The sequence below is a fragment of the Accipiter gentilis genome, chromosome 26 (genome assembly GCF_929443795.1).
Source record: "Accipiter gentilis chromosome 26, bAccGen1.1, whole genome shotgun sequence".
In the NCBI taxonomy this organism is placed as follows: Eukaryota; Metazoa; Chordata; class Aves; order Accipitriformes; family Accipitridae; genus Astur; species Astur gentilis.
In genome coordinates, this window is record NC_064905.1 from 14,994,525 (window position 1) to 15,006,287 (window position 11,763).

The 11,763-nt window shown below is 43.1% G+C and overlaps 1 protein-coding gene across 3 annotated transcripts; it reads right to left on the bottom strand.

Moving 5' to 3' along the window:
* CNOT8 (CCR4-NOT transcription complex subunit 8) lies at positions 1 to 8,078 on the bottom strand. Of its 3 annotated transcripts, none has more exons than XM_049829661.1 (7): positions 8,012 to 8,078; positions 6,900 to 7,099; positions 5,056 to 5,249; positions 3,442 to 3,603; positions 2,471 to 2,615; positions 1,699 to 1,809; positions 1 to 1,375 (listed from the first exon to the last, which is right to left on the bottom strand). In XM_049829661.1, the coding sequence occupies exons 2-7, from the start codon at positions 7,014 to 7,016 to the stop codon at positions 1,226 to 1,228; spliced, it is 879 nt and encodes a 292-aa protein (XP_049685618.1). In that variant the 5' UTR covers positions 7,017 to 7,099; positions 8,012 to 8,078; the 3' UTR covers positions 1 to 1,225. The 3 variants fall into 3 exon arrangements, with proteins under 3 accessions (XP_049685618.1, XP_049685617.1, XP_049685619.1); XM_049829660.1 differs by lacking the exon at positions 8,012 to 8,078 and adding an exon at positions 7,857 to 7,979; XM_049829662.1 differs by lacking the exon at positions 8,012 to 8,078 and adding an exon at positions 7,326 to 7,698.
* Between the last annotated feature and the right edge of the window lie 3,685 nt (positions 8,079 to 11,763).

Sequence of the window (11,763 nt, forward strand, 5' to 3'; positions counted from 1 at the left end):
CCTGGTTTAAAAAAATTTATTTTACAAAAATTAAAAACAAGTAGTATTTACAAGCATTTTAAATACCAGCTCTAAACCTTAACTCCTAATGATGGATTGTTTAAGCTTGTTTAAAATGAAAGACAAAGAAGTCTTAAAATTTTCAGTAAGTTTGCCATGTCCAAAAGGTTTTTTTTTTCTTTTTTCTTTTTTTGAAGAAATGTCATTACAGAGCTGTTGGGGAAAAAAAAAAAAGATACTATAGAATAGCTCATTTTTTAAAAAGTCAGAATCCCAAGTTGTTCTTCCATCCTCTAACTACTTTTCAGATGTTTATAATGAAGAGAAATGGAGCTGTTTTGTCTGTTGTTAAGCATGTAGTAAAATCAGGGGCTGAAGAAGCACGGGGGAGAAAAAGAACAAATACTTATCCATCTGCTGAACTATTTGTGTTGCAAGGAGAAGAATAAAATCTGTAGGTTAAGTTGAAGAAAACTGAAGTCAGAGTATTGGTCCAATCCCCTGTCAAAGGTGAACTTTTACGCCTCTTAACGTATTTCCAGAACAGTTTATTAATACCCATAAGAACTAAGCTGAGGCTCAGTATAGGTCAAACCTGTACCATACAGATTTAGAAACTCTGGAGAGCTGATCAAATCAGCTCCAGTAATATCCATTCCCCCTGTTGTTAAAGCAAATCTCTGAATATTTTTAGCTGCAAGGATCATTTTTAATGTCATCCATTCCCAAACCTCTGCAGTGATCAAAGGGAGCAATTTCCACAGACTACACAGAGATAAAATAAGCAAAACATGAGGTGAAGCAGTCACCCTCACAACATGCAGAAGTTTTAAAAGCTTTATAAAGCACAATTTGCAAATTTGTGTGCATGTCTGTGTCCATTTTTACTGGATTTCCAGACCCTTAGCTCTACTGAATATTCTACCATTAAGTCTTCCTTGCAGATTCTGTACAGTATAAAGAGGAAAAACCAGAGGTATACACAGTAGGTTCTGTCTTTTGCCCTTGGTATTAAAAAGATAGCAAACCACAAATGCTGGCATTAGGAATTCAGTCAACTCTCTTCTTTAGGGTTTCAGATGAAGATGCAGCTCTTCAGCAAAACTGCAGGCCTTCTGCAGGCTGTATACTGTAGATGCCTTTTGTTTGAAACACTATTGGGGAAAATGGTTGAGGACAGCAGCTGCCAATATGGTAACCATGTTCTGCTGAGGGGTACCGCTTATCAGGGCTGCATGTTGTTGATAATAGCCAAAATGCTCATTTTCTCTTGGGCCGAGTCCACATCTTCATTTTGTTTCTGAGCCACTCCTGTGCCAAGGCCATACAGCCGCCCACAATACTTTGCATCATCAATTGTATCCTCAAAAAACAACTGCAGATTAGAAAAAAAGGGGGGGGAGGGAGAAACAGGTATTGTTTAATTGTGCCTCTACATCAGAAAGCACCCAATGCTAATTAAACAGCTCATTTGAAGTCAGCCACCTCCAAGATGCAGCGTGCGAATTGAAATAAACACATGAAAGAGGAGTAAACAGAAACCTGTGCCAGTATCAACAACTTCTATTATTGACAGTTTGAAGTGTGATGGCCACAAGGCTCAAAAAAAACTCAAAACAAAACAAAAAACGCATTGTGTGTGTTCACATTTATGGATAGGAACTGGAGAAAGAAGAACCACAAAGAATACTGCAGTACCTCTTTCATTCTGAAGAATGCCATTCCCGTGAGAAGAGAGTCCGATCCTGCCTGGTGTTGTCGTCCAATTCGCTGCAAATCCAGCTGATCTGCCACTTCTTGAAGGCCACCCTGCAATGAGAACACAGGAGATTTTATTTTGGAAGATCCATCTCTTACCAAAATTGCCACACTTTTCCAAAACATGAGGGCAAACACTGGCTGATGCAGATTCCATCAGTACACACACACCAGCTGGGAGTGAACACAGTGGTAAACACTGTTCAGGAATGCATGCTCTTCTCAAATTTAGGTAACTTGCTTCCTGCTGCAGATACTTGAGATGACTGTGGGTATATTCATAGGTTACAAATGCTGGACCTTTCCCTCCCTTTCCTCAAACAAGGCTGTAATTCAGTAGATAAATTACTTTCAACACTGAGTGTCTACCAGTTAATCGAGTCATGTAGTAGTTCATGTAGGAAGAAATACTCCACCTTGCATAGGGAGGATAGGCATGCTGCATTATAATTAGCCTCTGAAATCACGGACACACAAACAGGAAGGCTACGGGAATGTCCCCTATATAATTTACATATTCATAAATCTAAAACTGGGCAGACAGAATCTATTAGATACAAACTAAGTCATAGGTGCTTATGTGTGACTACTAGCTTTTATACACATTCCAATTTTAAGACTTCATATATGCAGCAGTTCTGTCAATTGGCTTACTGTACACATACAGTATTGATACCCATCCACGACTTGCTTGCTGGGCATATACAAGTACCTTGAGGTTTTTGCAACTCTTCATTAAGTACTTTACATCATAGATAGATGGGAAGAAAAGGTTCAAGATATGGAAAAATTCATGTTCCTCTTCTGGTAACCTGGAATCTGTCAACAGCTTCACCATGTAACCAAAGTCATAACCACTGAAAACAAAAACATACAGAAGCCAGATAAGCAGACAACATCTATACTCGGTCAGTACCGATACCTCATTTTTCACAAGAGTTTTACGTGCTGTAGCTTTCAAACCTTAACATTTCCTGACATTCACAAAATTCCTCTGGATCAGAGCCAGAATTCATCCTGATTATCTGTGTCAGTGTAGGATTTCTGAATGCTCCCTTGATGCTTCCGCTAACCTCTTGCGGAACAGCTAAGCCACTGGGAAGAACATACTCTCCTCCCCAACGCTGCAAGTTTCTGTAGCTATGGGCAATACAGAAAAGCAGGAAACCCTGTAAGTATCTATTGCCACCACCTCCTCCCTGAAGTCCTTTCACTTGCTACGATAGGTATCAAGGACCAGAGCCTTTGTAATAAAGTTGCTTGAAATGCCACAAGACATCTTAAGTACACAGATTTCTCCCTCTGCGTAAACTCAAGGTGGAAGTTGAGAACACCACCAACTTTGTAAGGAAGAAGAAACAAAAACCTTACTTTATAATGCACACAAGTTACTAAGTGTAGAAGTCACATTCCAACTTGGTAATAACTTCTTCCATAGAGGAAGACTGTAACAGCAAAAGGATTTGCAAGCAACGCGTACACAAAATTCAGACTAGAACAAAATGAAGTGCCAAGCGTCCTTACTTGTTAAACTTGGCCTTCCTATCTTGAAGCTTATTTTAAGAACTGCAGAGCTGCCAATTCTTCTCCTTAAAATCTGTGTCAATCTCCACGGACAAAAGCAGCAGTATTTCAGTCAAAAAGAGTTTTCTCACTTCACATCAGTGACCGTCTCAGACCTACCTGTGGAAGGACAGCCATTTCACACTGTCACTAAGGACAACCCCAGATGTCATAAGCAACTCGGCAAAATGCAGGGTATCGATCCCCTCTTCTTCGTGCTTCTGGAACTGCAGCCCAGAGCTGGCAAGGAGGTCTATGGAATCCTGAGAGTACATGTCCTCCCTGAAGGAGAAAAGCAGCTTTGTGTTCAAGGTGCTACCAAGTCAAGACTCATTTTAGAAAAATTCTCCCCACACTGTATTTAAAAAATTGGAGTGACCAGTAGGCTATCTCTGGGTTCCACATTTGTGTCTCTAAAAATTCAAATTGCATTAGTTTTAATACCACTACTGCAGCCTCCTACAGCCATAATAAGCTATTCTGCGGTTGTAACTAGTTAATAATTCTGTTGCTAGTGCAAATGCCAAAGACTCCACCTCCATAGAACTGAATGATGTTTTGAAAAATGCCACTTCTGCTAGGAGAACAGAAGCACCACAGAAGACAGCACAGAGAAAAGAGTTCTCCCAAACAGGAAGACGTGCAACTCTAAAGCCCAGAGCATCATTCCTGTCTACATTTTTCTTTGTCACTTCACAGCATATACCACCTTATCATCATCTCCTGCTCCATCTCTGGGAGTAAACAAAATTGCATAATACCTGGCTAAGGAAGGCAGACAGCAATGAGCAATATGTTTGGTGGAGAGCTGAGCAGGAACCTGACTTCTAGTTTGCTTCATTTGAGGGTGGGGAGGAGGGAAGGACGTCACAACACATGGAGCAAAATTCATGCCAAATTCGAAAATTGAGTCAAATTAAGTGATCACACTGTGAAAACCACTTCACTCTAATTTCAGTACTTCTAAGAGGCTCACAAATTTATGGAAGTAAATATTGCAACTTTTGGGTTCAAGAACTATATGATCTGCACATACTAGCTATGAATTTTTTTAATGTTTTCCCATGACAGTTCCATAAAAATACTGATTCATTTCCTATAAATGTGGTTTTTGCCAGATAAACCCTCTCTTTATTTCCAGGCAGCTCTAGTGGTAATTATGCTGAGTTTGTCTTTACAATAACAGGGGAAGGGATAATGAAACTTGTTTCAATTGTAGCCCAGGATATTGCAGCATAGAGGAGACAAGAACAACTGCCACACTCCATTTAACAAGTTTCATTCTCCTGAACAGGTCTGATGATTACATCAATTTTTTTTTAGATCCCAGTTTATATTTTAGCATGGATCTGTAAAGAGGTATTTTCCTTTTTGCTAAAAACAGCACATCCATTTATTTTTACCAGAAACAGATGGATTTTTATATATGTATATTTATATACATAAACTGTATAAAGTCTCAGACTATAGCATTGTTCTGGAAAAAAGTTTAAGGCACAAAATTATTTGGCATAGGCTATTTATCAAGGGTATTAAGGATACGATTTTAGCATGGCTTTGACTTCCAGAAATATTGCAAACTCCTGTCACACCAAAATAGGTTCCCACATAATCTATGTTAGAAATCTGAATTTTTATTGCTCAGATGATGAACATATGGACACCTGCATTTGCCAAAGGAAAGCATCGCTTCAGCAGAAGAGAATAGGCATTATTCCCTAGGTCGAGACTCACGTAAGGTTGAATTTAAAGTTAAACTGCCAGGTGTTGATGCCGGAAGGATATTCTCCTTTCTCATTTGTGAAAGTCAGGCCCAGCTGGATAATTTTCAGAAGGTCAACATTACACCGAAGGAGCTGATACTGATAGTCTATGGAACTGCGGAATTCACCAATTGGCCTTACAACAACTCCAGGAAACTCTGTGTCCTAGGAGAGAAGGGAAAATCTTACTTCACCACTTACTCTATTAGAAGTCGTTATTATTACTCTATCAGGAGTCTATTCAGTTCCACACTTGCAGGTGTCACCACTGCATTCTATGAATTCTTCTGTAAATTCACTTTTTTTTTTAACTCCTTTTCCATATTCATACAGCTTTTAAACTGCTACAAGTCAGACACTAAAAAACACTACACAATTTGTTAACTATTGGATTCGTTCATTTATTACAGGTATCTCTTCTTGCAATTTTTTATTCCAAACCAAAAATGTTATAAAGTCATCCAATATGCACTACTGTATAATCTAAACATCTCCTTCTTGTAAAGGACTCTCTCATTTTCCATAAATATATTAGAATAGACTTTTTAATTTATTCAGGGTTCTTTCATCTTCTAAATACAAGTTATATTCAGCACTCTGACCATCTTCATTCAACAGTCCAGCTAGTGATAACCTTCACTGTTTTTCAGGAACAGCCAATGCCTACATTAACGAAAACTACTGCCAATCAAAACAGACCTTAACAACAGAGCAACTGTCTATTAGGTGAAGAACATTTTACTTGACCAGTGATTGTGTGCTATCTTTGCTGAAACCCAAACTTCCATACTATTTTTATTCTCCCATCAGGTTACGTAACTTCTCCTATGGCATATGCAAAAACTTTCATGAAGAATCCAGTGCTGTGTATCTGACAAAATTTCTCCCTTGCCCAGGATCTTTGTGTGTCCACTCTTGCAGCATAGCCACTAAAACAGGTCATAAGCACACTTCCAATGAGATCAAACAGAAGCAAGAAAGCTCATTTCCCATTGACGTAAAAAAAAAAAAAAAAAAAAAAAATCACATTCACTTGCACAGCTGCGCTCTACACTGAAATACTACACATTCTGCAGGGGCATGTGTTTTTATGCCACGCTTTTATTAAGGACCTTTCATATCTTGAAGTTTACCATTCCTAAGCAAAGTTGGCATAACTTACAGTATCATAACCAAAACCAGTTATTTATGTAACTAACTGCCTCCTGCCAAACAGATAGAGACTTTTAAGAGCAGGAAGAGATTCCTCCCACCTGGGGGAGATTCTGGTCATCTTAAACAAAGCTTTCTGAACACATTGTCATACCTACACCTACAGCCAGAATATTTTTCTTCCCTAAGAATCAACATCTGACCTCATTAAACAGAAGGCAGCCCAGCTGACTAGTTGTCACTTGCAGGTCTTTTGTCCTGCAGGACCATAGCATCTTCCATAACCAAATGGAGAAAGACATTCAAAGGACAAATACACTGGCGGAAAACTAAAGATTTAAACCCCGTTGTACATCTGACCTGTTTCATTTTTCTGTTGCACAAACAAATACATTACAAATAGCTAAATATTAAATTAATTCAGGTTTTTAAGGCAGTCTCTCTCTCTTCCCCCGCTTTCATTCATTCATTCCATACTCAACACTACTTGTATTAAGTTCTGGAAGGCTTCTCCTGAACTGCTTTCTGATTTTTCGCCACTTAACTTCTAGCTCAGTTTGACTAGGGACAGGGGGAAATACTTTCTCACTCAAGAATCAACGTATTCCCCTACCCAAAACAATCCCTTGACTGAGGCAATTCGGTCAAGTATGAAATATTTACCATTGCTATGTAGCTGTAACTTAGAACAATCTCTCGAATCTTCCTCATCTCTTCTTCCAGATTGTTGGCCCATACTTCACAGATAACCTGGCTGTTCTCTGCAAGGGCTGCTGGCATCTTGCAGGGACCAGTGCGAAGACAGCTGATGTTGAATTCAGATGATGGTGTAGAATTGCAAGCTGTGTGATCTTATCAGTGCACTGCATTAAACAGATAAATAAATAATGCTTTATGCGAAGAAAGATCTACATGTAGGAATGAATGCTCTGTTGGTGTCAGTCATGCTTCCATTTGCGGATTCAAATAGCCCATTTAAAGTTTACACCAAGTTTTTCTTGCTTTTATCACTTCCTGTAAACACACTGAACAAGACAAAAAAACGTAGAGCATCCATTCAGGTGATGAGCACAATTAGCAGCCCGTTACCTATGAAAAAAGTCACTCTCTCCTTCTGGCATAAGCTCTGGAACTTTAGGGATCAGACACACAGGCAGGGAACCCCCACGTTTAATGTTCAGCTATTGCGACAGCTTCCAGGAACAGCAACGGCACGCTTTACAGACTGCATTTATAGGGATGAGCTCCTCTGACGTAATTCGGTAAACACCGAAGCGAGGTATTTCAGCCTGTGCTAACGGCAGTCCCAGCGCTGCTACCCCCGGGATAAACCGCCGCTCGTTTACCGTTTCCTGACAGAACACGGGCAAAACGACCCCCCGTCTCGGCAGCCGGGGCTCCAGCCGTTTCCTGGGCCTGCCCGCCGCCGCCGACGGGACTTACCCCAACCCGCCACGGCCCGGCCCGCCAAGGGGGGCGTCCCCCTCCCTCCGCCCGCCGACAAAAGGCCCCGCCGCCCAGAGGCGGCTCATCCCTGTCGGTGGAGCGGGAGTGCCCCCCCCTTCCCCTTCCCCTCAGCCGGGGGATCCCGCAGAGCGCCCGGGGCCGCCCCGCCCGCACCTGCTCGCGCGCCGCCAGGCCGGGCTCCGCCGCTCGCGCTCCGGGAGCCGGACCGCCCGGCCGCTCTAGCCCTCAGTCCCCCCCGCGACTCGTCTGCTCCGGCGCTCCCCATCGCCTTCCCTGCTCCCCCTCCCCCTCCCCCCCCCCCACGCTACCTGCCCGGAAGCCGGGGCCGGGCCGTTCGCCTACCGCGCAAGCGCGATACGGCCTCCGGGAGGGGCGGGACTTCCGGGTTGGAGCTTATGCTCTCGCGAGAGATATGGCAAAGCCGCAAGGGCGCGCGGGGGGGGGGGGGGGGGGGAGGTAGGTTGCTGCGCGCGCCTGTGCCGCGGCCGCGCGCTCGCTCCCGCGGAGGGGAGGGGAAAGAGAGGGGGCGGGGGGAACGCCACGCGGGGTTCTGCCCGGAGTGCGCCTGCGCAGAGCCGTTGGCCTTGTGATGGGTCGCCTTTCTCCTCCCCGTTTCCCCCCCCGTCCGCGGGCTTTGGACTCGCCCGCGTCTCCCAGAGCACGGAGCGCGGGCGAGTCCATTAGCCGTACCGGCGGGGGGGGGAGGCTTAAGGCAGTTAGGTGTCCTCCTCTCCCTGAGGGAAGGGGGGATTCGAGGCCGGGCGGCCATAGCCTCGGTGGACTGGCAGCATGCCGGCGTGGCCACGTCCCCTGGGACAGGGACAGGGACAGGGACAGCACCAGGCCCTGCCTGAACGTCCCCAAAGGAATTAGTGGCCGCCCTCGGCTCACCAAAGGGAGAGGAGTGGGTCACGGCAGAGACCCTTAGGCCGCGGCCTCGGTCGGGCCTGGGCTGCTGCGAGGCGGGAGTCTCCCCGCGGACCCACGGGCCTTTGCTGCGCGGCCCAGCCGTGGGCGCGCAGGGTTGCAGAGCGGGACGAGGGTGTGTTTTTCCAGGCCGCGACGGCAAACTGCTGCTGTCCTGGCACATGTTGCTCGTATGTTGTAGTGCATAGCAAGCTCATTACTTGGGGAAGTTCTGCCTCTTCCTGCAGAAGCTCAGAAGTCATTGTTCAAGTACCTACTACGCCTGCAAACTTTTAGGCTGACTCCTCCTGTTCCAGAAAGGCTATTTAAATTACATTAGCAACAGAAGCTTGTATCCAGTAAAGCAGCATAATGTAACTGCTTGTGTAGCTTAGCTGCCAACACTTGCTTTGCTGGCAGGTGCTGGCGGCAGACTCTGAATTTATTTGGGAGCTCGTCTACTAATAATTAAGCTTAGATGGTATTTCCTTTCTTTTAGACTGCCAGCCTGCTGGACAGGGTTGCATCTGTTATACTGCAGTTCTGGTACCGTTGCAGAATTGTTACCTGCCCACCATTTGGGAGTCTTTCCTCTCGCTGAATCTCAGCCACTTGCCTATCATTTTGATACAAGTGTCTGGAAAAACAAATCTTGGTATCTTGTGCACTTCAGACACAGTTCAGCGTCTCAGATTTAATGTTCATACCTCAGCAGAAATGTAACTTTTAGAAAAGAAGAGGGTTTTCCAAGTACTGCTCTCTATCAAGTGACCTTGGTGCTGTCAACGCCTTATGACATCCCATTATTGAATGTCACTTTGATTCAAAGTTTATCTTCATAGATGATAGATAGATACCATTTTGCCTCCTCAGCTCTGCAGTCTCTTGCATTGCGTAATTTGTATATTATGCAATATGCTAGATTGGCAGAAAGTAACCACCTTTTTTCCCATGTTCACCTGCATTTGGGATTTCATGCAAGAAAACATACGTTGTTAGCAGGTAAATATAGCAGGTTAGATTACAGCACTCTGTAAATAAAAGGTTAGATTTTTTTTTCCTGAAGAGTTCAGAGTAAAATAAATATATCATTTTTCTTGTTCAGAAACCCAGTGCTTGAAGGTATGTTGAAGGCAGGGAAAAAGGGAGGATGAATATTCTCAGGACACCAAAAATATGTATGCCTTCCTACTCAAAAAATATATTGCAGGAAATAATAACTTGTGATAAATTATGCTTGTAAAGTTTAAAAGTTTGCATGTAGGTTTTTTTAAAAAAAAGCTATTCAAGAATGTTTACAAGCACTGGTGGTAAGAGCTGGAAACATACTTTGCTTAAGGAGATCAGAATTTGTTTTTTCAATCATGGCTAATTTTGATCATGGCTAATAAAGATGAAGAACAGCTGGAAAAGGCACCCTGCTCTTTTTAGAAGTCCCATAGTTCTTCTATTTGGAAGTTACCAAGCTTTCTTCCATGTCCAGCACTCCAAAGCAGATTCTTGAAGACTCCTCACACCCTCTGTATGCTTCCATTAAGACCAGAGTAAAAAAACAGTCTGTGTGTGCAGACCGTCTACATCATAAGGTGGAATAAAGGGCTTCAGTTCAACATTTTCACATTAGTCAGATTGAGCTGCATGTCCTGGATTGTGCCCTGTTGAAACCGTTGTGCGCTTTCTTTAGAGCTTAGTAACAGCACGACAAATAGTAGAAAACCTGCTTATGGAAATCTTAAAACATGAACTGAGAGTTAAAAGATGCAACTATTGCTGAACATGTTTGAACCGTAACAACAAGGCCATCATTTCCACTTTCCTAACCCTTCCACTGCTCCACAGATGCTTCTAAAGTGTACCGCTGCCATACTAGGTGGTGGCACACATGTGCCCTGGCAGGTGGTTAGAAATATAGTTCAGAGTGCAGGGAATTAATGATTAGGTGAGGTGCGCTAATTTCTGTTTGACGTTAGAGGAACTATCAGTGTGGGTTTGAACAATCCTGAAAGATAACTCAGTTTTTCTCCTTCTAATGTTGTTTTCAAATAGCGAAACAAACAAACAGCGACTATTACAAAAACTGTGGAGGATGAACAAAGAGAGGCTATTTTATGAATTGTCTGATCAAAAACTCCTTCTGCTGAGAAGAAATTGGACTTCTTGGATGCCTCAGCAAAGATTGCACTAACGTTGGAGGGTTTCTAGTGAAGACGCCAGTGCAGGGCACAGGCTAGCCAACAGATAGAAGCAGCTTTTAGATTACTGCCAACCTGCGCTAGGTACAGACTTGCAGCAGAAGGTAAATTACATCCTTATGACTAATATGCTGAGCTGTTTGTTCCTAGTAGGTATAAATATTTCAGAGATAACCCATGTCAGAATTGAACAGCAGTTAAAAAGAAACACTGAACTCTGAAATTCACTGGCTTATCACCTACTTTTGGCTATTGGATGAACAGTCCACCTAGTGCAAGCTCAAGTCCAAATAAAGATCAGCTCAGGACGATATTCATGTGGTACTCCTCTCTTGAAATGGGAATTACCACTTCCTCCTCTGCATGTGTGTAAATAGTTCGAAGGAATCGCATTTCTCCCTGTTGAGTCTGCTGTCTATGATAAATAACAATTAGTAGCACAGCTAAGAATTAGAAACTCTTTCCCTGCTAGGGAATAGTTAGGATTAGTCAAGAGAAAGTGTCAATGTCTTAAATCTGAAATAAAACAACAGCGAATGTTTACTGCACTAAGAGGACAAACAGCGTGAGGTCAGGAGGGGAGTTCTGGGAATACTCTCCTTCCAGAAAAAAAGTTAATTGATAAAAATACAGATGTAGTGGTAGGTACAAGAAACCAGGTGCAGACAGCAAGGCACCATCACTATTCATGTTTGCAGATCTCTCTGCAGCCGTAGCTGCTGCTCCTTGAAGATGTTGCTTACCAAACATGAGCACGTGTTGCTTCACCTGTGAGTGGCCATACAAGGCTAACTGTGAGGCAGACACGGTGATATTCCTTGTTTTTCTTGTGTGGAAAAAATAAATCTCGAAAGTTAATGGTGAGTAACGCCCTCAATTCTCAGAACTGAGTTCATAATAGGGCACTGCATATTAGGTAAGTAACACAGATTTGGGCCACATTTGCATAATAAAGAGCAATG